This window comes from Neopsephotus bourkii, unplaced genomic scaffold (genome assembly GCF_033783945.1).
Source record: "Neopsephotus bourkii isolate Nb327-2 ecotype Australia unplaced genomic scaffold, CSIRO-AGI_Nbou_v1 NB_1821, whole genome shotgun sequence".
In the NCBI taxonomy this organism is placed as follows: Eukaryota; Metazoa; Chordata; class Aves; order Psittaciformes; family Psittacidae; genus Neopsephotus; species Neopsephotus bourkii.
In genome coordinates, this window is record NW_026902294.1 from 1,098,962 (window position 1) to 1,126,252 (window position 27,291).

At 55.0% G+C, this 27,291-nt stretch overlaps 1 protein-coding gene across 1 annotated transcript; it reads left to right on the forward strand.

Annotated features, from left to right (window-relative positions):
* On the forward strand, positions 1-25,922 carry IGF2BP1 (insulin like growth factor 2 mRNA binding protein 1). Its single transcript, XM_061343148.1, has 15 exons — positions 1-358; positions 1,304-1,364; positions 17,756-17,804; positions 18,254-18,305; positions 18,917-18,980; positions 19,982-20,263; positions 21,810-21,944; positions 22,155-22,277; positions 22,473-22,608; positions 22,705-22,827; positions 23,110-23,226; positions 23,369-23,443; positions 23,676-23,807; positions 23,957-24,070; positions 24,601-25,922. The coding sequence occupies exons 1-15, from the start codon at positions 184-186 to the stop codon at positions 24,691-24,693; spliced, it is 1,731 nt and encodes a 576-aa protein (XP_061199132.1). The 5' UTR covers positions 1-183; the 3' UTR covers positions 24,694-25,922.
* The last annotated feature ends 1,369 nt before the right edge of the window (positions 25,923-27,291 follow it).

Sequence of the window (27,291 nt, forward strand, 5' to 3'; positions counted from 1 at the left end):
TTCCTCGGAGGAAAACAAAATCCATCAGGAAAAGGAAGGATAAAAGCAAGGAAAAAGGAAAAGCGGGGAAAGGGGGGTGGGGGGGGGAGAAACAACCCCGCGGCCGGAGCTCGACGGCGCGGCTGCACGGTGCAGCCCCCCCCGCCCGCTCCGAGCCCCGCCGCCGCCTCCGCCGCCGCCACCATGAACAAGCTTTACATCGGGAACCTCAACGAGAGCGTGACCCCGGCCGACTTGGAGAAAGTCTTCACCGAGCACAAGATCTCCTTCAGCGGCCCCTTCCTCGTCAAGTCCGGCTACGCCTTTGTGGACTGCCCCGACGAGCAGTGGGCCATGAAAGCCATCGAAACTTTCTCGGGTAAGCGGCGTCCTCTCGCCCTTCCTCCCTCCGCCTCCTCCTCTCCCCATAGAGCCGTGCCCCTCTCACCCATCTCCGGGGTTCACCCCCAGACCCCCCCTATAGGGCCCCAGCGCTGCCCCAACAGAGCCCCGGCGGGGAGGGGATTGAGGAGGGGGAAAGCGGGGTTTCATCCCCCCCATACTCCCTGTATCCCCCCCACCCTTTTCGCCGCCCCCCCAGGGCCGGGCTGGGCGCGGGGGTCCCGTCGCGGTGCGGATGGAGGGGTTGGGACTTTGGCCATTTTGATTTGAAACTGGGTTTCCTGGGGCATGTGATGTGCGGAGGAGCGCGAAGGTCGCCATGCTGCTGGCGGGGAGGGAGAAAGCTCCCGGGAAAACGGGGAGGCTCCAAATCTTTGGAATTTTAACATTTTTTCGGAGCCCCCCCGGCTCCCCTCCCCCCTCCCGGCCCCTTCCCTTCCTCTCCCCCCTTCCCAAAAAAATGAAAAAATCCTTATAAATAACCCCGCAGCAGAGAATCCCACTCCATTTTCCAGAGAGAAATCCATTCCTGCCATGGAGTTCCGATTTTTGAGCCTTTTCATGGGGTCCTTCCTGCCTGAAGGACTTCTTGGAGGGGTGGGACGAGGCGGAATTCCATCCCGGCGAGGAATTGCTCTTCCAAATGTTATTCCTCGTTTTTCTCGCGCTCCAAAGCAGGGTGAACTCGGGAATTAAATATTCCTAAGGAACATTGTCCAGGCAGCGAACTCACCACTCCCTCCCACCGCTTCCCCATTTGAAGCCAGTCTTCCATTGAATAAAATGCACTTGTAAAGGAATTGGGGATGTGTTTGTGCGGAGTTCGTTGTAATGGGGATGCGATGGGGAGGTTTCGGGTCTTCTCCAACGCCTTCTGACCCCTCCAGCCCCGTTTTAAAAGCCAGCCCCGTTTTGTTTTTAGGGAAAGTGGAGCTCCATGGAAAACAGCTCGAGATTGAACATTCGGTCCCTAAAAAGCAAAGGTAATACCGTGTTTTAATGGCTTTTTGTGGGATTTGATTTGTTTTCATCGTTGGGGAGGGGAACATTTAATGGAAGATAAAGGATGCAAAAGGGGTTATACCTAAAAATGTGCGTGTAGAAGAAGAGCTGTTGGTGCCTTGGCCTTAGCGTGGTGCGAGGCGGTTTTGAGGCTCAATGTTGAATTTTCTCTCTTCTTTCATTTAATGGAACTTCCTCTTTGAGCAAGTTTGAAAAGGGGGGGGGGGGGGGAAGGCAAAGAAAGAGAAGGTTGAGCCATGATCCCGCAGCTGCTCGGCCAAGGTGATGCATGGCTGGGGTTTGGGTTGGGGTTTTCAAACTTGTGGCACTGGAAGAATTTCCCAGCCTCGCTCGGCTCCTGTGCAGCGAAATGGGCGAAACCTTTTGTTTTCCAAGAGAAGGGCAAAATTAAATCCGAATCATAATAAACCCCATTCATAGCTCTTTAATTTTTAAGTGGAATTTGCTGCGATTTGGCGCTGAGGACTTAAAAACAACAAGCCATGGCGCTGGTCTTGCCGTGCTGAGCAGGGATTTAAACCCCAGGCGCTGGCCTAGCTCCTACCAACCATCAGCTTGGATTTGGGGGCAAGAGCCACGCTTCCTGGCGCTCTCCATCTCTTTGCCAAAGCGGCTTCGCCCGCTGCCGCCGGCCTTGCCCAGCCCGGCCCTCTCCATCTTCTTGGCTCTTTGTTGTTGCGCGCCGGACGCCGGAGCAGCCCCGGCACCGCGCTTCCCAACCCCGCCGGGGCTCGGTTATGGGCTAGGAAGAGTGGTTTCAATGGGTGGGTTCTTGTGCAGAGCATCCCCCCCCATTCCCAGCTCCAGGAGGGGCCGCCTGGGCTAAGGGCCACTTAGTTCCCAACCCCAAATAGTCCACGTTGGATCGCGCAGCCCGAAACCCGCGTCGGCCACGTGACGAGGCGGTTACTTCAACGGGCGCGGAGGGAGGAGGCGAAGCCAACTCTTCCTTCCCAAACTCTTCCCGGTTCCTTCATCCCTTGGTGACCCCCCCTCCTCGGCTGGGCGGTGGGAGCCCGTTTTTGGGGTCCCCCCTTGGCCTCCCTTCCGTTTGCTGCCCGACGTTGCACGGCCAAGGGCAGAGCGGGCTCCTCCGGTCCCGAAGGCAACCCCTAAATCCAGTCGGTCGTTCCCTAGCCAGAATGTTCCTGGTATTTATTCCCTAGCAGCTCGTGGTGGGGCGATCGATGGTGCCCCCTGATTTGATGTGGCTTAAATAGGGGCGAGCGGAGGGGTGCGATTGGAAAAGCACCTAAAAATCCACCCTCTTCTGTTGCCTCGGTGCTGCTGGATAATCAATAGGTCGGGGGGGGACGACACCAGATTTTGCCCCCCCAAGAGAAATGCACTAAAAATGGGAATATTCCTTCGATGTAATGCAAAGAAATGCTTTGGGGGGTGTGAACTTTACAATAGGTGGAAGGAAGGGTTCGTGTTTCTCCGGGCTCTCCTGAATGAAATCTGTGCTGTGCCTCGTGTTTAGCTGCTAAACCCGGTTTTGGGGGGGTTAAAACGAGCTGCACCCCCCCCCCCCGGGTGCTGCTTTTAAAGGGACAGGAGCCTCTGTTGCGTGTCGCACAGGGGCTGGGGGAGGTGGGAATGGGGCTTGGGGGGGTTCCCAGCCCCTTCCCGGCAGCGCGGTTACTTTGTCTTGCTTTGGGGACGCAGTTCCTGTGCCTGGGTCGGGAGAAGGCAACTTTTTGGCAACTCCTCGTGAACGGGGCAGGTTGGAGCCCCCCGGTTGGGGGGGAGTCATCCGGTGCCTTGGGCTCAGTCCCGGGTTGAATGGGGCTGGGGAACTGCCTCGAAAGCGACCGATTTGGTTTCTCCTTCTCCCTCCGTCCCTCCCTGCTTGTTTTCCAGACTGGATTTTCCAGTTTAAAAGGCCCTAGAACAGGAAACGGTTAATTGAGTGAGAGCAGGGGGGAGGGAATCAGATGGGCTTGGTGGGATCAAAACCAAGCAACCTCCCCCCACCCCGACCTGATGCTGATTTCCCTCCCCTTTAGAAATAGGAAAACAAATGATGGGCACTGGGTTTCCAGCTAATCCCTAAAATAATGACGGTAATAATGCAATAGAAGTTGGCTTTTTGGTTGTGTTTTCTGTTGGCTGCAGGGAGCAATGGGAACGCTTGGAAAAGTGATTTTGGGGATGGGGGGGGTGAGAAATGAATGTGTCCGGTTGGAATCGCACGTTGGGAAGGAACCTTTCCTGCTGGTGCTTCCTTCTCACATCTCCCCTCCCCGAAACCCATCAGAGCAATGAATGAGAAAGGCTGTGCTAATATGGCAGCAGCAGGAGTGATGGGGGGGTGTAGCTGCTGCCGTGGGGTGGCCGAGGAGGATGAACTGGTTTGGAGTTGGTTCAGTGCAGTGATTCCTCAAATAACACCTAAAGCTGGGACCGATGTTCATGAGCATGGGAACCATTTTAACGAAAGACTTGGGAAGTATCGGGCTGGAAAGGAAACTCGGTGGGGATAAAGCTGTTGTTTCGTGGAGCAAAACGAGGCTTCGAGTTGGTTGGGATTTGTTCGAAGCATTTCATGGCTGTTGGGGAGTTGCTGTTGGGTTTTTTTGCCTTGAAGTTTGCTGATGGAAAAACTTGGGGAAACTAAAGGGGATTTTTCCCAGTTTTTCCCAGACTCTTTCAAATTATTTTGTGTTTTATTCTTCCAAAGGTTAAAAAGGGAAAAAAAAAATCCTTAAGGAAAAATAGTTCAGTTTTCCTCTTTAAGGTGAAATATTAATTGGGGGGGGTTTGGAACTGGGAAGCTGAAAAGCCCAAAGTCGTTGGGGTCGAAAAGAATGAATGAATGAAGAGAGGAGGAGGGGCGAGGGGGGAAAAAAGTGAATCCATCAAGCAGACATTCCAAATATGAGGAATGTGGAAGTGAGTCGGCCAGAGAGAATGAAACCGAGTAATTGAGGAGGGGTGGGGGGGAAGAGGGACTGGGGTTGATAACAGCCCATAGACTTCAACCCGAAGGGGTGCTTTGAGCAGAGCTCCTTCACGAGCAGCTCAGAGGTTTGGAGGCTCCGTGTGCTCCCGAGCAGAGGTGGGAGCTGTTAAATGCCCTTAGTGAGGGGAGGATTTGGTGTTGTGCATGGAAATGGATGGGGAACGCTGAAAAGTGCCCCCCCCCCCCCCCTTTACTCCTTGTCTCAAATGAACGTTTTCCCACCGGAGAAAGGCTCCCTTTGCCTGTGCAAAATGGGGCAATTAATTGTTCCTAACGAAATCCTGAGCAGTGGCTCGATAACAGCGAGGGGGATTCCTTTGTTTGGCAGCATTAATCCCAAAATGTGCCTTCCTGCCCCGTGCTGGGGGGATGAGCTCAAAACCCAACTGGAAACCAGCTCGGGAGCTCTTCCCCATGCTGAAATCAAGACGCTTGTCTTGAATGAGGAGCTAAAATGTGCTTTGAATCCAGCCTTAAATTCATTCTCTTCCCCTTAACCCAAGTCTGGTTTACAAGTTAAGAGTATCAGTAAAAGGAAAGCAACACCCCTGCTGCAAGCAGGGCTTGCAAGGGGATGGGCAGGATGAATGCTCCTGTCTGAGGATGTGGAGTTTAAGGGGGTTCGGTGTTTTGCTGCTTTTTTGGTTACCAAAAAGGGGAAGAAACTCGAGTTCTTTGCTTTAGCTCTGAACCCCCAGCTTTGAGCTGAGAGCTCTTTGCTGTCGATTGTACTCCTCTGAGAGTGGTGGGCATTTGGGAATCAGCATGGTTTGGGTTGGAAAGGACCTGCAGATCATCCAGTTCCAACCCCCCTGCCATGGAAATGAATGCATCCTGATGCTTTCCAGCTAGGGAAAACTAGAAAGAATTCGTTGTGAAATTAATCCTTACTAATTTATCAGGAAATTTCATCCGTGAGCTCTAAAACTGAGCGACTTTTATTGCCAGAAAGGTTAAAATCGATGCAAAATGTATTTACCAATTTAGAGCCTGAAATGCTTTTATTTCCCCCTTTCCACGTGGCAAATCTGCCCAAGAAATTGTGATTTAACTTCTCCACTGGAGCGCTTCAAGTTTGGAACCTGTAGGAGATGGAGCCCATCCCATGTGGATGCTCTTTGTTAAAGAGCTTGATGCCTTTGAATCCCAGAAGCAAAGAAAGACCTGGAATTCCCTGGAGAAGTTTGGTGGCGATTGCCAGGGCTGAAGCTGCTGCTCTGGTTCAATTCGCTTCTGCCTTTGCCTTTTGGGTTAAACCCCCCAAGCAAACAGAGCTGTGGTGAAGGGAGGTGGGGGTTCCAGCTCTTGCTTTGAAAATTGAGACCTTTCAGCACAAAAAAAAACCCTGAAAAAAGGCGTTTTCTGCCCCATTCCCATCCCCCAGCGCTGTTAATGCTTTCCAGAGCTGCCAGGAGGGGTTGGGGGGGGTTCAGGCTGCTCAGGGTGGCCCAGAGGCTTTGCAGCTCCAGGCTGGAGCAGGAGGAAACGTCTCCATCCCCTGTTCCCTGCCGGGGTCAGGGGCTCCAGCTCCTGCCTTTCCGCTGCCTCCCAGACCTGCAGGGTTTAGGGATGGACGGGAGCTGCCTCTGTCGGTGCCGGGGGGGAGGTGCTTTGGTTTCTTCTTTTTCCTCTTTTAGTGGTGTTTTACCGGACAGTTTGGATGGGGAGAAGTGGGAGCCCAAAGCAGATGTGTCAGGAAGCGCCCAGGGGATGCTGGTTCCTTTCCCTTGCCCAAAAACTGAGCAGGAGAAAACAGGGGGGAGCCTTAAACCTGGAGGATGCGCGCTTCTTTTTGAAAGAAAAAAAAAAAGCGTTTTAAAGAGGTCCCAGAATTTGTTTGGTTTGGGGCTGTTTTTCTTTGAGCTTTTTGGGGTGAAAACTCTCATTTAAATGATGAGAGACATTTAAAAGCTGAAGCGAGGACGTGCACCCCGAAATCAGCCCCTTCTGAGCAGCACCGGCTGCTGCCTCTTTGGGTGGATGGGTAAGAGGGGTTCCCACTGCCAGGCAGACCCTGATAAACCCTGATAGAGCAGGAGGAGTTTGCAGGCTCTGTCCTTCCTCCTCACTGATGGGTTTGAGCTTTTGTGCCCCTTTGAGTTCTTATTGTGTCCAGTTTGAAGCATGGGAATGCTCCTATAGGGAGTACCGGGGGGTACAAATCCACTCACCCAACAAGTGGCATCCATCAGTGATGGACGGGGCTGGAGTCCTGGATTCTCCTGCACCCACACAGGATGGCTTTTAGCTGGGGAATGATCTGCTCACCTGGACAAGCTCCTCTTATCCCTTTGGGAAAGGAGAAGCCTGGACCCATGGGGGTGTTTGCCCACGCTGGAGATGTGTGTGGGGATTTATCCCGGCTGCCTTCCCAGCTCCTGAGCAGGATGCCTGTGAATCCTGTGGGAATTCAGCTCAGGAATCTTTGCTGGGATTTACCTGGAAGCTCCACGTTTAGGCTGGAGGAGGTGGAGCAGGGGGGCTGCAGGGGTTTTCCTTGTTTCTCCTGCATCCTTCTGTGTTTGCTGGGGAGCTGTGGGGTATCCTGCACTGTTGCTTTTGGGTGCTGGTGCCTGCTTGGAGGGGAGGCTTTGGGGTGCCCAGGTGGTCTGTATATGCTGGAAAATGCCTTTGGGGACCTGTTCATCCTCCCTGTGCTGTTAACCTGGGTTAATGCTCCTGCCTTTACTGCCCCTTCATGGGAACTTCCCGAAGGAGAGTGGTAAAACCCGAAGGGGAGGGGGGGCAGTTGATTGGGATGCTGGCCGGGAGCTGGTGGAGCTCAGTGGGCAGGGAGAAGGGGATGCTGGTGGGGAAGTGCTGGGGATGGGATGGGAGCAGTCAGTAGGGAGGCAGGAGCGAGAGCATCCCTCTGCTCCCACCTCCTGATGCAAAAGAGCGGGGAAGTGCAGCCTTTCCATGGGGAAAGAAGCAGGGAAAATCAACAGACATAAAGAGATGTGTCCATGGGCCCGGGAGGAGCCCTCGTGATCCCTCAGGAAATGGGTCATTTATTTTATTGTAACTGACACCTGGGAGCCCTGACATGGTCAGAGCTGAAATTCCACACTTTCCTGGCTACTGGAATGGTCTGGGCCATGAGGGGCAAACCAGGGTGGGGAAAGCAAGCCCTGCACCCCGGCAGAACTGGGTCCGTGCTGTGATTTACAGAGCAAAGCCCCAGGGTGGGTGGGAGATGCTCTGGACATGGGTCTCACCATGAGGAAAAGCCACTCCATGCACTGGGAAGCGCTGGGAGCTGGCAGGGCTCCATGCACTGGGATGCAGATCCCACCCGGAGCAGGGTGCTGGGAGGCGTAAACAGCTCTGGAGAGAGAGTACAGGGAAATGGATTTGCCCAGGAAGGAGAAAGGTTTGACTCCGATGAAGGTCCTGCTCTCGTTTGCCTTTATTCCAAGGTTAAAAGCAGAGATCCTGCAGGAATTCCCTCCTGGTCCGGAGGGGGGAAGAGACAGGAGAATTGTGCTCTAGAGCCAGAGGGGAAAGAATACTAGGAGGAAAAGGGCTCCCAGGGCCAGGTTTTCACCCACAATTGGAGCCAGATTGTTCCAACTTGCATTGAAGTGTTGAGATAGCGGCTCTGTTTCTGGGAGCTCTTAGTGCCCGCTGTGCTGAGCACTCCCGAAGCACATCGGGCTGTGGGGATCCTCCTTGTTTCTTGGGATTTGGGTCTTGCAGTTCACACACCTGGAAGGTTTTGGCAGTTCCTGGCCGCTGGCTTCTGCTTTGCCCAGAGGAGGGGAGGGATGATGGGCGCATAGGCAGGTCCGGAAGAGCTGCTTCTTCCCCTACCTTTTAGCTCTTGCCTGCATTGGGAGCCGCTGTGTTTCATGTAGAAAGGGTTGTCGGACTATTTGGGGATTTGATAGATGTGAATAAGGACCATGGAGCTGCTGCCTGGTGAGATGGGGACGGAGCGATGCCCGAGATGCTCCATTCTCCCTTCCGGCTTTACGTTTCCTCTGGCTTTGCTTAAACGTCTGCATGGTCCAAGGCTGTGGGGCCAGACCGGGTTGTGTGGCACACACAGAAGTACCTGTGATGAAATGATGCCCCTAGGAAGGTGTCACAAGCACCAGCAGCATTTACCTGTGAGGTGCTGGGAAGCGCTGTGTCCTCAACAGCAGCGCAGCTGGGCTGGGGCGAGCTCTGAGGTTCTGCCTTCGAAGCAGGGGCATCCGTCTTAGCCAAGTTATTCCTTGGTTCTTACTGCTCACATTCAAGCAGATTTGATCACATGTAGCCCTATGTGTGTATATATATGTGTGTATCTGTATATATATATATATTTGTGTGTATATAGATACATGTGTGTATATGTTTTCTTTGCTGTGAAGGCACTCACAAGTGTTTGGTGATCTGCTGTGGTTCAAGCCTCACTATTGACAAACAAGTTGATCAAATGAGCAAGAGCTAAAGGGAAGCTGTGATTTCTCTAAGGAAGAAGAGCTCGGGGCTGCTTTAGGCTTTTATGGGGTTGTTTGTTGGGCTGTAATTCCATGAGAAGCCAAGAAGCTCGTATAAACACTGTGCTTTTAGGCTTAGCATCACAAGGCTCCGAAGGATGTGCTTTTAACCAGGGAAGCCATCCGGGTGTGTGAACGGGGCCACTTTGATGGTAAAATGTGGCATGTGCTGAATTTGAGCCTAAATATACAACTTTATATGAACTTTATGTAGTCATTGTTCAGCCTTTACTTACAGCTGGACTGATGATGCAGCCAATTGCTCTGACATCTGCAGCCTCCCCTCGCTTAGGGCAGAGATGCAAAGTGCCTGTGGCTTTTATGGGTGATGATGGATTGGGGGGAGAGAAGATTTGGCCTTGAATGAAGAGCTTCCCAGCTTATCTGCCCCATGATATCGTTCCTCAGTGGCCCCCAGCCCTGCACAGTGCAAATCGCATCCTCAGTGTCCCCAGATGCTTGTTCCTGCAGCTTTGAAAGCTGCTTTCTGCCACTCTTTGTGCCGGTAAAACCTGGCAATGGGAATGTTTAGGGAACGCAGGCAGGAGGGAGGGCACGAGCATGAATTCCCTGAGGGAAATGCCCAGGTCAGATGCTCAAACCATGCTGGGTATCCCTAATGGTGCCTTGAGTTTATTTGGGGTGTGTTTGTCGGGTCGGCTGCGCCAGAGCAGTGCTGGGCTTTACATGGCCTCAGCTCCACTGTTTAATCTGGAGTGAAGCAGTGCAGTAGTAAAGCCCCATCTTTGCTGTTTTCAGCCTTTTCCTCCTTATTCATGACCGAACTGGCAGCTCCTGATCGTGGGTTTTAACCTGGGTTTTGGCAAGGGGGTTTCCTCCTTGGAATCCACTTCAGAAGAGCCCCATCAGTGCTGCAGCTTCTGGAGTCTCCCTTTGCTTTGGTCGGGGAGGGTTTGTCTGCAATCACTGCACTGGTTCGACCTGGTTGGGCTGGAAAGGGACCCAGTGTCACTGGCACGGAGCCCCATGTGGTGACTCCCATCAAGTTTGAACCCACTCTTACCTGCCCAATCTGCCCCATGCAGTCCTCCAGCACTGGGACATTGGGTTGGAGCAGCCCCTGTGCTGCTGCATCCTCCTCCAGACACAGACCTCAACCAGCAAAACCCTCACAAGTCCCAGGTTTTGCTTCCTCTTCCTTTCTGGTGCTGGTGCAGCTTGAGGTTGTTGGGGCCCTGAAGCCTTGCAGCTCCCCTTGGCTTTATCAGATCCCTCCTCATTTCCCCTGATCAAAGTGCTCCGAGCCTGTGGGGGCTTTGTAAGCGGCAATACCCCACTGCATGGGGGCTGGAAATGGAGTTCATAATGCCCCTGGCCGCTTTCTGTAGCCAAAATGGTATGGAAGGTAATGGGTGAGGCTGTCCCTCACCCTTGTATTGATGCTTCATGAGTGGGGAATCACAGTGGTCTAAGAGCCACCCAAGAGCTGATGGGGCTTGGGGTTCCTGCTGACACCGAGCACCTGGGAGCTGCCTGCAGCTTCCCTTGGCTTCTTTGTGAAGCCTGAACTCATCTCAGAGCATCCCCGAGCCCGCAGCACCATCAGAGGCACTGGAAACCAGTTCGAGAGGAGCCCTGGGCACTGGAGCGGGGCAGAGGTGCCCTCTCGTGGTGAGGAGAAGAGGGCGAGAGGTGCCCAGGGAGCCCCAGCTGCCTGCTGGACCCTATCCCCAGCACCCTGATGAAGGCACCCATGAAGAGCTGTGCCCATGCTGTGGGTTTCACCATCCCGGCTTTGCTTGTGTGCCTTGTTGGATATGGGGGAGGAGGGCAGGAGATGGGGTGGATGAGCCCCCTCCTGTGTTGGTGCCTGACACAGCCCCTGGAGGCAGGAGGATCAGCGCTTCGGCCCTTCCCTATTCAGTTGGCCCTGGTGGGGGAGGGAGGATGCTCTGAGATGTGCAGAATGCACCAAAGTGCAGAATATGCTTTATTTTGTGTGTGCTTTTCTCAGGTTTTCATATCCCCATCAGGGCTGGAGGGAAGGCGAGAGCAGTGCTTCGGTGCAGGTGATGCTGCCTGCTCCTTTAGAGTCTGTTGTCTCGTGCCCTGCTCTGAAGTTGTGGGCTCGGAAGGGCTTCCAGGTCCACAGGGAAATGATGGGAACAAGTTCCACTTGTGCCACCCCTCCCGTGTAAGGGTCTGCAGGAAAACTTGTCTTTAAGCACCACATTTGTTGCTGTGTTCCCAGTCCATCCGGAGCCAACTCGTGGGTCGGGTTCGATTGAAGCTCAGTTTGAGGGAACCCACTGGCTTTACCTGCGCTTGGCTCTGGGGCGTGTTCAGAGCATCAAAGAGCTGCTCAACCCATGGCAACGCTCCAGTCAATTCAAATGGGAAGATAATGCAGAATGGATGCATTGTGTGAAACTGCTCCATCCTTCCTCTCCATGACTTACTGCTAAACTTGTCCTGCCCGCAGGTACTTGAGGTATTGACTTTGGCAAGGGCTGGGTGCACCGGCCTGGGGGACGACTCTGGGCAAGTTGAGGATAAGAGGTTTTGAGATCTCCTGCATCCTTTGAAGCACCGAGGTGCTGGCTCCTCTCAGAGGCTGGCACTTTGTAGGATGGATGTGGTGTGTGCTCCGTGCCAGCACCATCAAGGCAGGGTCAGTGGGGAAGTGAGGAGCGGAGAGGAAACAGCAGCTTCATAGAGGAGCATTTCCCAGCTCTGGGCATCAACCAGTGCCTGCCTTCTGCACCTGAGCTGCAGCAGCTCTTCTAAACCCAGGGCTGAGATCACTGAGGCTTCCCAAGGGATGCTCATGGGTAACTCATGAACAGACCTCATCCATTACCAGGTATGGTTCTCCGGGTACAAAGCAGTTCCCAACTAGAGCTAATGGGGAGAAACCAATTAGATTTATTAGCCCAAGATCCAGTGTTGGCTGCTGGGCTGCTTGATGGGCAGGATTAACCACGTCGTGCCGAGGCATGATGAGTGGGTCTGGATGAGACTCTTGGTGGGCAATGTGTTCCTCTAAATCCCATGGCCAGGTCCCTCCTGCATCCCTCCAGCTGCAAGAAGCCAGATGGCTTTGTTGGCTTGGTTTATCTCCTCAGGATGGGCCTCTTGAATCAAGGCATGAGCCTGGTTTTCTCCTCCTTTTCTTCCTGCTGCTCTCACCTCATCAGTCCGGGTATTGGCATCTTTTTTTCCCAGCCTCCTCATCCTTTTATTCCACCCCTAAATCCCTTCCCTGTCAGCTCCAGCTCTGCTCCCGCATGGGCACCACTGGGACTTTCCTCTCCTGCCTTGGCCAGGGCCCCCAGCGAGCAGCAGCCACCGAGCACAGGGGCTGTTTGCTGGTGGGTGGTTATGGAGCCGTTGTTTCTGTGTGAGGATGTAGGAGCATGCTGGGCTTGGGAGCAAGGATGCACCTGCAGTGCAGCTTGAGGTAGCACAGGATGCTCTTAGAAGAAGGGGTGTTAGGGGTTGAGCCAGTTGCACATTGAGTTGAGGTCTGGTGGGAGGAGGTGTTTTGGGGGTGCTTCTCTGGGAGAGCTTTGCTGCTCCTCAGTGGGAGATATGGAACAGTCAGTGTTTGCCATTGCGGCGTTAAGGCTCAGAACTAAAAGGATGCCTCCGCATCTCGGAGCTCTGGTTTTAGGCTCTGCAGCCTCAGGGGGAGACTTTTCCATGGCTCCTCCCCATCCCTGCGTTGAGGTTGTTCCTCCAAACCATGAAGGCTCCGGAGGCTCAGGCTGGACCTGCTGGGTCAGGAGCTCTGGATCCAGCCAACATCCCAGTACCTGTCTCTGCTTAAGCAGGACTCAGACCTTCGAGGTGCTGCATCTGAGGAGGGAATGGGGACCATCGGCTTTGTTCAGGCATCATCTGCTGAGCCGGGTGTGGGGGTTTCCTCCTGCCTTGCTGCTGTGTGAGTGCTTCCGATGGGGACCTCGTGGTCCTGCTGGGAAGTCCTCGTGTCCGTGGGTTTGGTAGCACAAACCCCAACCAGCGCACGGGGAGGTGGAGCTGCGGTGGCTTGGAAGGGGAATGCAGAAGGCAAATCACAGGAGAAGGGGCTAAAACCTGGAGCAGATCCCATGGGGGGGGATGATGCTCGGAGGTGTAATAGGGATCTGCCGTGTGCTTGTGTTTCCTGGTCGATGCAGGGAGGTGAGGGATAGTACTCCTGCTTCCAGGAGATGCCGGCAAATCGGGAGCCTCTCAGTTTATAAGGGAAAAGCAAGAAATTCCTGCTACAACTTTCCTCCGAGTCCCCTTGGCAACGTTTGTGTCTTAGCAACCACATTTTCCTATTAAGAAATGTTTAAAACATTAAAAAACACCAACACCACCACATTAAGCACAGGATTAAGTGCTTTCCTGAATCAAAGCCTAACTAGATAAATGAAATGCTGTTAATTGAATCAGGGATGCACTGTGTTTTCAGCCCCCAAATTTGCATAGCATTTGCATTTGATTGAAAAGCCATCATTGAGGTTGTTCAGTTCTAGTAGGGTCTCCCCCATGTCTCTGGCTTTGCACTTTCTCCTCCAGCCCTGAGGAGCTCTGTCAATGGTTCTGTAGGAGATGCCAGGATGGGGTTGGGATTGGGGAAGAGCCCAGAGCTTGGAGGTACTTTGCTGTCAGTGCTTGGTCCCTCAGCATCTCAGTGTCTTCAGTCACTTCTGCTTTGAGGAATGCATGGAGGTGGATGGAGGAGGGAGATGCTGCAGCAACACCCCACAGACAGTGTGTCTGGGCTGTGTGTGGCTCTGGTGTGACTGTAGAGCTATTGCTGACCCCTAATGCAGAGCAGTGCCAGACCAGCAGCTCCTGCTGCAGTGCTCAGGGCTGGAATGGGGCTAAAGAGCAATCAAGTTGTCCCAACAAAACCTGGATCCATGGGGGAAGAGGAAGGAACTCCCTAGGTCTGGCTGCACTGGATGTAGCCACACCATGGGGCTGTTTCACCCTGTGCGTGGAGCTTCTCATTGCTCCCTTGTAGAGCATCATGTGCTGGTAACACAGGTGGTTGTGAGTGTCTGTTCCCTCTGGATCACAGGGAATGTCGTTTGGGGCTAAACGCTCCAAAGGCAATGGTGAGGGTGACCTGAGCATCCTGCACCTCCATCCTCCTCCCAGCGCCCATCCCTGCATCCAGCCAGTGCTGGTGATGCACTGGTCCATTGGTGAGCCCCTGCCTGCGCTGTGAGGCTCGATGTGCCAGGAACGTGGGAAGGAGGCACCTCCATGTACAGGAACACGATGGAGTGACCAGTTTATCCCAGGCTCAGGGGCTGCGGATGCAGGGATGCTCCTCTCCCTGTGGATGCAGCTTTGGGACCTGTGGCCCCTGGCCAGGCTGCCTGCTCCTAACTCACCAGTGCCCCTTCCTTGGGTCCCTGCCACCGTGCCAGGGAATTACCAGTGGATTCTTACTGGAGCAGGAGGCTCTGGCCACGCTCTCAAAGGCAGTGTCTGGGGCTGCATCCCAAGGGATGGACCTGCTCTGGGATGTTCCCCAGTGAGATTTAAAAACTAAAAACCAAATCAGACACCCCCCCCAACCCAGAACTGATTTTGGGGTGTTTTAAGGGTGGTTCTGCTCCCCTGCCTGGTCAGGGTTTGCTGTGCAGGTGGATGCAGTCTTCATGCACCCAAGGGTGCCCGGCTCTGAGGATGCGATGCCGGGTGCGCTCTGGGTGCATTGGGGACACAGTGGTTTCCAGCTGGCTCCAGGGCTGTTGGAGACCAGCAGTGGGTGTATCCTGAATGAACGAAGCTTTCCTTTGCTGCCACGTTTCCCATCTCACCTTGGTTTCTCCCTTCTGGAGAAGAGGTTCCTCCCGGTGTCCTTTGGGTTGGATCCATCTGGTGTGGATGGGCATGGAGGGACAAGGTGGGAAATCTCCTATTGCGGGATCCCCCTGCCCGTTTCCCGGGTTCTCCGCTTGCTCCCTGGTGCTTTGCTCCGTCTCCTTGCTGTTCCCTCTGGTGAGGTTTAACCTGTTGGTGCGTGGAGCTGCTCAAAGAGCCGGCTGAAGGAAAGCCATTGATGGAGCCCATTGTGGTGAGTCGCCAGGGGAGGACCCAAGGATGCTTGTCTGTGGTGTTGGTCCTGTTACAGCCCAGGTACATCAGGGAGGGGGATTTCCCCCTCTGGTGAATCCAGTCCCTGGTTGGAGAGATTCCAAAGGCTTCCTTTGCCTCCCGGTCCTGCAGGATGCGCTGCAGATCCACATGGAGCTGCCGGGCGCATGGACGGGGTTTTGAGGGTTGAAGGATGGGCGCAGTGAGATGTTCAAATCCCATCATCGCAGGCATGGAGCAGGGGCAGGGCCACCCAAGGATCCATCCCTGGGACCCGCGGTTCCTCTCGCATCCCAGCACTTGATCACCCTCCTCTTTCCCCCTCCATTTCTTCTCTTTTCAAGTGGAAGCAAGGCACCAGCGTGCACAGGAGTGCCCAGATCTGCAAAGAGCCGTTTCTTTACCAGGTCCATCGCTCCGTTCCAGCTCATCCCGAGCATCTGGGAGGCTTCTCCCTTTGCCATAAGCGGAGCAGCGTCCGGCAAAGCTCTTGCCTTCTGCCCGGGCTGGAGGTGCTGGTCGGGGGCTCCTGCCCACCCCAGGGGCACGGGCACTGCTCTTGGCAGCTGAGCTCGGGCGAGTGGATGCTGTGCGGGTCCCTTCAGCGGCGCGGGAGGAGGAGGAGGAGGAGGAGGAGCTCCTGCCTTTGGCAGCCGTGAATGGGAAGCCGGGAATTGCCGTCTCCCGGCGTTCCTCATGTGTTTGGAGGTGGGAGCGGGCGAGGATTCAAAGGGAGCGGGACCTGCTCCCAGCAAAGGGGTGATTTATTCCTGACTTCCTCTGTAATTGTGACCGCAGCCGCTGCCGAGCGCCCGGACACAGCCGGAGCCGAGCATCCTCGGAGGGGAATTTCCACCCGCTCCGGGGCAGCTCCCTATGGAGCCAGACCTCACCGACGGGTGATGGATGCAGCTCCCTTTCCACCCTCCTGGGGTGGGCTGGGCCAGAAGTCGTGGGATCGTGCTCTGCTTTGTGCTGCTCACCTGGTTGAGCCGATAAGAGACCCCTCTCTCCTTACAAGCATGGCCTTGTGGGGATTTAATACCCGTTGGTGTTGGAGGCAGGGAATAATCCCGGTGCTGTGGCTGGGACGGGAGGAATTGCTGGGTAATTAACATGGGATAAAAGCCATGGTGAGGGGCAGAGCAGCCCCACACCTTTCCCTGCCGTCAGGGATGCGGGTGATGCTCTGCCTGCTGGCTGCTCCAGCAAGCCCAGAGAGAGATCTGGTGCTAGGGGGGCTCTTAGGGGGAGCAAATGAGATGCCACCAGCAGACTGACGGTGTGGGGACATAAATGGCTCTTTTCTCTCCATAGCACATTGGATTCTGGTCACGTATGTGCGGAACACATGCTCTGCCCATGCAGATGCTTGGAGCTATCTGGAGAAGTTTCCGTGGCAGGGGTGGGCGGTGGGAGACCTTCAGGGTTTCCTCCGTGGCTTCAAATCCTTTTGACCCTGCCTGGACTGGGACATTCTTCGCATTCTGGATCTCTTAACCTCTCTCCCATTCACTTCAGGGTGTGCATTAGCATGTAAAGGAGAGATCTGGTTTCAGAGTCATCCGCCCCCCGCCCGGCTTCCTGCAGCCCCTCGTAACACGCTGGGATTTTAAGGGTTGGGTTGGTTTCTTCTCCCGTCGTCCACCTGGTTTGCATCTGGAGCAGCGGCAAAATGTGCTGTGTCGGAGGCTGAGCTGGTGGGAGCGCTGGGAAACCTCTTGTGCTTCATTGTACTTGGGGGGGGGAGCGGCCCCACATCTGCCTCTTGCATCCATTGGAACCTTTGGGAATCTTCGGCGACTTTGGGAACCATTGGCTCTGGTTTTGTTTGAAACGGAGCGACCAGAGGCAGCCCCTGCAGGGTGCTGGTGTGCGAGGCTTTGCTTGGGAAGCGTGGGTTGGGGGGGATGCTGGGGGCGGCTGCGTTTGCCTCGCAGGATGAAGGGGCTGAGGAGGCTCCATCCTCACCTGAGCGGCTGAACCGCATCGATGGCTCTGGGCAGTTTCATGCTGAGGCTTCTCTCGGACACATGAGCTGAGCCCCTTTTCCAAGTTGTGTAATTAGAAGATAAGGATCCAAAATCTTGTTTTATCTCCTTTTTTGGGGGGATTATTTCACACATAAATGCTTTGGATTTGAGGCCTGGGTCCGTGTCTAGCAAGTCCAAGGGTATTTACCCAGTATTGAGCCACCTGCATTCATCTTCCTTATCTTTGGGCATCTTAACATTCAGTGGGTTTGGTTGTTCTTGAAGAACAGGGCAATGGGCGGGAGCAGCCATCCATAGGGATCTGTTTGAATGTGGCTTGCATCCATAAAGCTGCATCCTTCAAAGCCTCGGGTACCTGAAGATGTCATTGCCTTTAGGCTGGGGGCTCTTGGGGTGCTTGTAGCTGTGGTGCTGTGGATGTGCTCTGGTGCATTGGGTGCACCCATGGCTGCTCTCAGCTGCCTGCAGGATGGGGACACACACACACACACATGGCTGTTCTCAGCTGCCTGCAGGATGGACACACACACACACAGCACCCCCAGGGCAAATTTGGCATTGGAATCACAAAAAGAGTTTCTATGTTGGGAAAAGCGAGGTTGGGAAGAGCCCAGATTCGAGGGGAAAAGCAGCCTGGGACCATCTCGGCTGCTGGAGCTGGGTCCCGTGTCAAACCCAGCATTGCCCGGCTGTCATCAGCCTCAGGAATGCAGGCAGTGCATGGAGAGGCAAGGCTTGATTCCTCACATCCATGTGCAGGGGCTCAGTGTGTGTGTGTGCATGGGGGGCTGTGTTCTGGACACCAAACCTGCTTTTTAACCACTTCCCTTTTCTTCCAGGAGCCGGAAAATCCAGATCCGGAATATCCCCCCCCAGCTGCGATGGGAGGTAAGAGGAGCACGTGGGGAAGGGTGGGTGGGATTTAAGGACTCATTCCCCTTCCCAGGTTTCTGTACTTAGGATTCAAGTTAACTTCTCCTTTGCTTGGTTATTAATTGGGTCTAATAGGAGACCCTTGCTTCCACGTAGCGCATTCCTCTTCCAGTGCAGCAGTAAAATCAATTGGTAGAAGCAACGCGAGCTCCACCAACAAAAATCCCCATTAATAACAGGGTTATGGGATTTATCTGATGTATAAGGAACAAAATGGATCCTGAATTCCCACCAGCTCATGGGACTTCTTGTTCCAGTGTCCTGGGGCAGGCAGGAGCTTCCTGCATCTGATTGCTTGTGAAATCTTCATGACTTGAAAGCTGCCTTGATTCACTGAGTGCATTTCCCTGCTCTGTCCCAACAATCCCAGTGTAAAGTGGGGTGTTTTTCCCTCCCTTTTCCAGGTGCTGGATGGTTTGCTAGCCCAGTATGGCACTGTAGAAAACTGTGAGCAAGGTAGGACTCAAAAGGTGTATTTGAGGTATTCTCTGCCCCAGCATTTTGGGTGGGGAGAAGGGTGAGGATGGACGCAGCTTTCCTTTGCCAGCAGAAATCATGGCTAAAGATTGGGGTTTTCTTGTTGTTTTGTTCCCTACTGCTAAGAGGAGTGCCTCTGGGTGTCCCTGCTCTGGGTGCATCCTTCCTGTCACCCCTATGGTACCCACCAGGCGCCGGTGCTGGGCACGATGCAGGATGCTCTCTCGAGGCTGCCTGGGGAGCATCCATCTCCGTTTTACCTCCGCCCCTCATGGTGATTTGTTGAGGCAGGAGGGGTTAACGTTGCCCTGGGATGTTTGATGGGAGCAGAGTTACAAAACCCTCTTAGAAATGGAAAATCGGGCTCTGAGCAGCTCCTGGGACTGTCCCTGGGCTCCGGTGCAGGATGCCAGCATGGACTTGCCTTTGGTGGCTTTACTGCAGGGTGCATTCAGGCTCCTTTCTATAGAGCAGGATGCTCTGTGCTGCCCAGGGTGAGCCCCAGCCTCAGTGCAGGAGGAAAGCGCTTGCAAGGCCTTGCTCTGAGGTGCTCCCGGTGCCTTCCTAATCCCTGCCCCTCTTTGTTGCAGTGAACACGGACAGCGAGACGGCCGTGGTCAACGTCACCTACGCCAACCGGGAGCAGACCAGGCAGTAAGTGCCCTGCAGGCCCCGGGGAGCTGGGGCTGCCCTCCCTGCTGCAGCCCAGCCCCTTCCCTGCCTGTGGAAAGCAGGATTCTGGGGGCCGGATTATCCCCAAATCCCTAAATAGTGCTAAAAATGAGGGGAATCTTTGAGCGCGCAGTGCCCGAGCTCTGGTTTCCTTCACCTGCAGACGGGCATTGAGGATTTTAGGCTGTTCTCTGCAGTTCAGAGAGTAAAACCGGAACTTTTTCCTTAAGGAAAAATGGAGATTTCCTTGTTACTTCCATGATTTTAGGAGTTTTGTCTCTGGAAAAAGCAATAATGAGACCAAATAACACAGGGGCTAGTAGGCATCAGGCAGCACAGGTCCTCCCTGGCTGCTGGCTGGTCAGTGGGATGCTTGCAGCTCCCTTCCCATCCTGCCCAGGGAAGATCAGGCTTTTCCATGCTGTTCATTTTGTGTTCTTTTTGCCCTGGCTGTCGTGCTGACAGTTTTGCTCTCCCCTGCTCCTTCCTGCTCCAGGGATGCGCTGCTTCATCAAGCATCTTCCTCTGATCCCTTTGCAGCCTGCAGGGATGGGGCTGTGAGCAGGGGAAGGCTCAGTTCAGCCCCTTTGGGTTTGGTGCGGGTTTATTTTGAGGCGCTGACTGCTTTGGAACCTCGGAGAGCATTGGCCAAAGCTGCCTCCTTGCTCTTGCTGCCAGCCCCATCTATCGACAGCTTTCAGCTCCTGCAGTCCCTGAAGTCCTGCCAGGTTTTTGATGCTGGCCACAAATCCTGCGGAGGAGATGTGGGAATCGCTCCCTGCAGGATCCTGTCCTTGCCCCGGGGGCTTGAGGGCTCCCCTTAAGACATTTGGGTTCATCCAGGTCCCCACAGCCCCAGTGGCGTCTCCTTTCCCTGCTCCCAGTGTTGGCCGTTGTGACCCTGGTTTGGGTCCAGCTGATGCTGCTGCTCCATGCGGGAGTGCTGCAGGATGGGTCCCTCACGCGCCCCTCTCCCCTTCCAGAGCCATCATGAAGCTGAACGGGCACCAGCTGGAGAACCACGCGCTCAAGGTCTCCTACATCCCCGACGAGCAGTCCCTGCAGGGCCCGGAGAACGGGCGGCGCGGCGGCTTCGGGGCGCGGGGGGCTCCCCGGCAGGGCTCCCCGGTCACGGCGGGGGCCCCGGTGAAGCAGCAGCCGGTGGATATCCCGCTCCGCCTCCTGGTGCCCACCCAGTACGTGGGGGCCATCATCGGCAAGGAGGGGGCCACCATCAGGAACATCACCAAGCAGACGCAGTCCAAGTGAGTCTGTTCTCCCGCGCGCTGCTTTGCGCCTTTGTGGCGCGCAGTGATTTATGGGGTTGGATTATAGAGTCATAGAATCATAGAATAGTCAGGGTTGGAAAGGACCTTAAGATCATCGAGTTCCAACCCCCCTGCCATGGGCAGGGACACCTCACACTAAACCATATCACCCAGGGCCTCATCCAACCTGGCCTTGAACACTGCCAGGGATGGAGCATTCACAACCTCCCTGGGCACCCATTCCAGTGCCTCACCGCCCTGACAGGAAAGAATTTCCTCCTTAGATCCAATCTAAACTTCCCCTGTTTCAGTTTTAACCCATTACCCTTTGTCCTATCACTACAGTCCCTAATGAAGAGTCCCTCCCCAGCATCCTTATAGGCCCCCTTCAGATACTGGAAGGATGCTCTGAGGTCTCCACGCAGCCTTCTTCAGGCTGAACAGCCCCAACTTTCTCAGCCGATCTTCATACTGGAGGTGCTCCAGCCCCTGAGCATCCTCGTGGCCTCCTCTGGACTTGTTCCAACAGTTCCATGTCCTTTTTATGTTGAGGACACCAGGACTGCACACAATGCTCCAAGTGAGGTCTCACGAGAGCAGAATAAAGGGGCAGGATCACCTCCTTCGCCCTGCTGGTCACGCTCCTTTTGATGCAGCCCAGGATACGGTTGCTTTCTGGGCTGCAAGCGCACACTGAAGCTGGCTCATGTTCATTTTCTCATCGACCAGCACCCCCAAGTCCTTCTCCTTGGGCTGCTCTGAATCCCTTCTCTGCCCAGCCTGTAGCTGTGTCTGGGATTGCTCTGACCCAGGTGTAGGACCTTGCACTTGGCATGGTTAAACTCCATGAGGTTGGCATCAGCCCACCTCACAAGTGTGTCAAGGTCCCTCTGGATGGCATTCCTTCCCTTCAGTGGATCAACCGAACCACACAGCTTGGGGTCATCACAAACCTGCTGAGGGCTCACTCAAACCCCAGGCCCCTCCAGCCCCGCTGTGCTGTGCAGGGCAGTGTCCAGGAGCCGCCTTCCCGTGCCCTGGCCCAGCCAGGCTCTCTGCCTGCTCTTCCCTGCGTGTCTCCCTTTGCTGGGGCCACCCTGGCTGGGATGGGACCCAGGCAAGCACGTGGGGAGCAGCCTCATTTAGCACGTTCTTGTCGAGCTTCGCCCCCCTGCTCTTGCGTTTGACCCCTGAGCTTGTGTTGGCTCCGGCTCTTGTCCCCCAAGGAAGGCTTTATCTAAGATGGGGAGTGATGGAGAGCCCAGCCCAGCCCCCAGGCACGTGCTTGCTCCACCACTTAATCACTCCTGTTGCTTAAAATAAATAGATGCTGGTGCCTTATTTGGGTTTGTGTGATTTGAGCTCCTGACCGCTGCGTCCGCACCGAGCCTCGAGCCCAGGATTAACTCCCCTTGCCTTCCTGGAGCACGTATAACCTTACAGTGGAGTGTGAGCTCCATGGGGAGCGGAGCAGCCGGCACTTGCACTGCTGGGGAGCTGCGGAGCCACCTCCTGCAGCCCAGCTCCCGTCCTGTGCTTCCAGGATTGATGTGCACCGGAAAGAAAACGCAGGAGCCGCCGAGAAAGCCATCAGCATCCACTCCACCCCTGAGGGCTGCTCCGCTGCCTGCAAGATGATTCTGGAGATCATGCAGAAGGAGGCAAAGGACACCAAGACGTAAGGTTCCCCCCCGCCTTCCTGTGCCTGTGCATCCCTCCTCCGCAGGCTGTGGTACCATCCTAACACCCAGGTCCTTGTGATGCTCTCCCCATGTGTGCCGGAGCTTTGGTGTGGGGGGCTGCAAGCAAAGAGACTTGAGCTCCCCGCATCCCCCTGTACCCAGTCCCTCCTCTTCTCATGTTGGCTTCTCCCCATTCCTCTCTCAAGAGCTGACGAAGTGCCTCTGAAGATCTTGGCCCATAACAACTTTGTGGGGCGCCTGATCGGCAAAGAAGGGCGAAACCTGAAGAAAGTGGAGCAGGACACGGAGACAAAAATCACCATCTCCTCGTAAGGCTCCTCAGGACCTGGGGCAGGGGGGGAGGATGAGGAGGAGAGGGGTCAGGTGGGAAACCAGGTCTTGGATTGTCCGTATTCTCCTTCGTGTCCCTTCAGCATCCCCTCCCCATCCCGCCAGGGCTGCAGAGCTCAGCACCCACTGGTTGGGTTGCCTGGTTTTGGCACTGATGGTGGCTTTGTCATTAGCTTGCAGGACCTGACTCTGTACAACCCCGAAAGGACCATCACAGTGAAGGGCTCCATTGAGAACTGCTGCAAAGCCGAGCAGGAGATCATGAAGAAAGTGAGGGAAGCCTACGAGAACGATGTGGCTGCCATGAGTGTGAGTGGGGTTTGTCCTGCCCCGCGTTCCGGCTGACGGGAGCTCTGCAGGAGGATGCCCTGGTAAAAGCACCCGTTTCTCTCCTCTCGCCCTCAGTTGCAATCCCACCTCATCCCTGGCCTTAACCTGGCTGCGGTTGGCCTCTTCCCTGCCTCCTCCAACGCGGTACCTCCGCCACCGAGCAGCGTCTCTGGGGCCGCGCCGTACAGCTCCTTCATGGTAGGTGAACACCAGCAGCAGAACTGCTCCTGCTGCCAGCGCAGGGCTCTCCAGACCCTTGTGATGCTCAGGGTGATGTCTTCAGCATCCCCTGCTGTCAGCACGAGGTCAGGTCCGGCACGGATGCAGGATCTGGCCTTTCAAACTGTTGTGTATGTGGAGGGGATGCTGCTCAGACCCAGCAGTGCCTCAGCCCTGCACCCCTGGGAGAGGTGGGGGCATCACTTGAGAGGGGCCTTGGAGCCTTGCTCCCCGTGGTGACACCAAGCTCTGTACCCACAGCCTCCGGAGCAGGAGACGGTGCACGTCTTCATCCCCGCGCAGGCGGTCGGGGCCATCATTGGGAAGAAGGGCCAGCACATCAAGCAGCTCTCCCGCTTCGCAAGTGCCTCAATCAAGGTAGGGTTGTCCCAGAGAACCCTTTCCGGGCTGGGGAAAGCCCTGGAGGAGCCCCGGTGATGAGGCTGGAGACCCAGCCCTGCGGTGGCCGCCCTGCCCGTGCTGCTCCCCACCGCAGCCACCGCCTCTCTTCCCCCTCCAGATTGCTCCCCCGGAGACGCCGGACTCCAAAGTGCGCATGGTGGTGATCACGGGCCCTCCGGAAGCTCAGTTCAAGGTTCCCCCTGCGCTGTGGTCACTGGGGGGGGTTCAGGGGGTCCCTCTCTGCTGCCCATGGAGCTGGGAAGGGAGGAGGAGGATGCTCAGCCCAGTTCCGACCCCCCCCAGGGTCATCCCCTATGGGATGAGTTGGGTTAAGAGCTCAAGGAAGTGGGGTTTAGTGGGATGCTGTCCCATGGGGGGGATAGGACACCTCGGGTGGTGCCTGATGGGCTCCCTCCTCTCCCCAGGCACAAGGCAGGATTTATGGGAAGCTGAAGGAGGAGAACTTCTTTGGACCGAAGGAAGAAGTGAAGCTGGAGACGCACATCCGGGTCCCTGCCTCGGCCGCGGGCAGGGTCATCGGCAAAGGGGGCAAAACCGTAAGCAGGAGCGGTGCTGGGATGGGGAGGGATGGCCCTGGGGGGTGGCTGCTCCATGCCAGTGCCTGGGGCAGGTTTCCCATGGGATTGGTTGGGATTTCCTTCCCACACAGTGACCGGGGGGGGGTGTCTCTGCCCTTTCCCTGCAGGTCAATGAGCTGCAGAACCTAACGGCAGCAGAGGTGGTGGTGCCGCGGGACCAGACCCCTGATGAGAATGAACAGGTCATTGTGAAGATCATTGGGCACTTCTACGCCAGCCAGGTACAGTGCGGGCAGCTCCTGCCCAAGTGGTGGTGGATTCTCTGGTGGCTCGTATGGGGTTGTGCCCGTGCGTGTGTCCTCCTCTCAGGGGCTTTATTCTGATGGTGGTTGCAGAAGTGGGTGATGGTGAGCTGTGCTTCCTGCTGTGGGTGATGGGGTGGTGGTAGGGGAAGCAGGGAGAGATGTGAGGGTGCATGTGTATGGGGATGCGACCTTCCCAATCCAGCTTCTGGGGGCAGGAAGGGGCTGGCAGAAGCTGCTTCACCCGGCCCTGCTGAACACTGCAGCATCTGATCTGCTTGACTTTGTTCAGCCTGGAGAAGGCAGGACATGGGCTTGGAGCAAGCTGCTCCAGTGGAAGGGGTCCCTGCCTGTGGCAGGGGTTGGAGCTGGAGGAGCTTTAAGCTCCCTTCCACCCAAACCAGGCTGGGGTTCTGTGCCCTCTCACAATAAGCGGAGCCATTGCCCATGCCCCTGGGGTCTCACCTGCGTTGTCCCCCTGCTCCCCCCATTGCTCTTCCCATCCGCAGATGGCTCAGCGCAAGATCCGGGACATCCTGGCGCAGGTGAAGCAGCAGCACCAGAAGGGACAGAGCGGGCAGACACAGGCACGGAGGAAATGAGAGCAGCACCGACACCAGCGGGACAAGCGGAACGAGCCGATGCCAGGCTTAAAGAGTGGCTGGGAATCAGTTACCGTAGACAGATGCTAACTTTTCATTAACCCATGGAGATTGAAGGCAGGTTTGATTGGCTTCCGAGGTAGATGGCTAGGGGAAGGAAAAACCATTGGATCCATTTTCAGCTCCGCGTGCCGGGACAGCTACTTAAATGATGTGAGAGGTGCTGCTGGGTGCCAGCGATGCTGAGGCCAGCGCGGCCCCGGGCGCATGGGGACGGTGAAGCTGAGTCCCCTTCCATGGGTGCAGCATTCACCCTCTCATTTAAGTAGCCTCTGGAGGTTCCCATCCCAGCCCCGTGGCTGCATCTCCCCTCCCTCCCTCCCTCCTGCAGCTGGTTGGGTATTCCCAGGGTGGCTTTAAGCCTTTTGGAGCCGTTCATTTGGATGAGTTTTAGGTTTTTTGGGAAGAGAAATCCCGGTGGATTTTTACCAACCCTCGTTGGTAACAAGATCCATTGCGGGCTAAAAAGTGATGATTAAAGGAAATATCCCCCCTTCCTGTTAGCACCAAATGGATTTGAGTCCCTTGGGAGCTCTGCACCGCTCCAGCCTCCAAACCACCGGCGGGCAGGAGGGCAGGATTCCTCCTGCCTGTGCTGCCTGCAGTGCAGTGCCTTGTGGAGCCTTAGAAGCCAGGAGAGCACCTCTATTGCCCAGGATGATCCCCCCCCCACACCCCTTTCAGTTTTTTGGATGTTTCTTTTCATTTTTGGGTCAGTTTAAAGGAAGATTCCCCCTTTTTTATTATTATTATTTTTATTTCTTTTTAAGCCTATGAAATAATGGCAGGAGTGGGACAAAAGTGACCAGTTTTCCCCATGAGGAGGTGACAGCCAGTCCTAGAGATGAGGCAAACGGCCTGGGGAAGGGAAGGGCTGAGGAAGCACCTTTGCTTTTCCTTCCCTTCAAGCAGCAGCAATAAAACCACCACCAAAAAGAGGAAGAAAAGCAAAAACCCACCCCTGCTTGGTAGGAAACATTGACTTCATCTTCAGCTCCTTACTAAGCAGCTGGTGGGAACTAAACCCATGCAGAATGGTTTGGGGGCTTGGAGGGTTGAGCAGGGCGATGCCCAGTGCAGGGGACTTGGCTTTGCTGCCCAGTTCCTTTGGTGCATCCTCAGCCTTGATTTCCCCTCCTGGAACAGGAGGTTTGTGGCCCAAAATCCCATTGGAGTGGTTGAGGAAACATGCAGGGAGTCTTCTAATGAGTGAGTTCTCCTGGGGCCATTTGTGTCCTAGAGAACGGTTTGGGTTGGAAGGAACCTTAAAGATCCACCTCATTCCAACCCCTTCTTCCAAATCTCTCCAAGTGGGGCAAAAAAAGTCTTGAAATTGGGCACATTTGGTGCATATTTCTCAGTTTTCCATTATTTAAAGAACAACCCCCCCCACCCTCCTCCTTTCTGCAGTAAGAATCACTGTTCTCGTGAGACGATACCAAATACACACGTCAATGGAATGTAAGCTGGTTACTGATTCCCGTCACTCTTCGGTGGATTTGCTATTGTAGCTCTATTGGGATGACTTGGTTTGAATAGTGAGTCTTTGGAAGGGACAGTGACTGCTGCCACCGCCTCTTCCAGGCAGGGGAAGGGCTCGTCTCCATGGTGGGGCAGCCACAACGTGGTTTTCCCCACTGCAAATCCAGCCAAAACGTGGGTTTCCACTGATCTTGTTCCCGCACATTGGAGCGGGAGGGTGGGAAAGCAGCATCGGATTCGTTGTAGGGAGAGGGATGACGCTGGATCCCATGCATTGGGGGGGAGGAGGCGTGGGAGCAGCTCCGGGTGAGCCGGTTTGCAGCTAAAAGGAGGGAATTGGGCCCCAACCTCAACGTGGTGCTTTGAAGCAGTCCTTGTCCCAACCAGAGCCCAGCCTTTCCCTGGGCTCCTCCTCCAGGTCCAAGCCCAGCTTGAGATGCAGCAGGGGGGCTTCCATTGAGAAGGGAAGGTGGCAGCAGGTCCTGTCCTTGAGACCACTGCAGCAAGAGGGAGGTGTGGGGAAGGGGGGCAGGCCAGGTCTTGCTGTGTGTTTGAGCAATGAGAGGCCAACGCCACCGGGGGAGGAAGAAAAAAGACAAAAAAGAGGAAAAAAAAAGAAAAAAAAGAAGATAAAAGCAAAAAAAAAAAGCTACCTCAAGGTATGACGTTACCTCAGCAATGGATGTTTTTGGTGTTTTGTGTTTTTTGGGTTTTTTGTTTTTTTTTTCCTTGAGTTTAGTTTTTTCTTTGGGGCTTGCTGATATTTTATATAAAAGTCGTGAATAGTCTTGAATATTTTATTTTTTTAATGAAAACCAGAGAAGTTGGAGAATTTCTTCTGAGCCAGGAGTTACGCGCAGGCAAACCCAGGTGGGACGAGCTCTCTATGGAGAACGCCAGGAATCCCATAGTGGAAAAGATGGCAGCAGCTTCTTCATTACGTTTCTGGCCTTTTCATGCCATGTCAGGAATGTCGGCACGACACAAGGGCTGTCACATGTCGCGACTCTTCGAGACCTTGGATAAATCACAGCCACCAACTCTTTTTCGATTGGA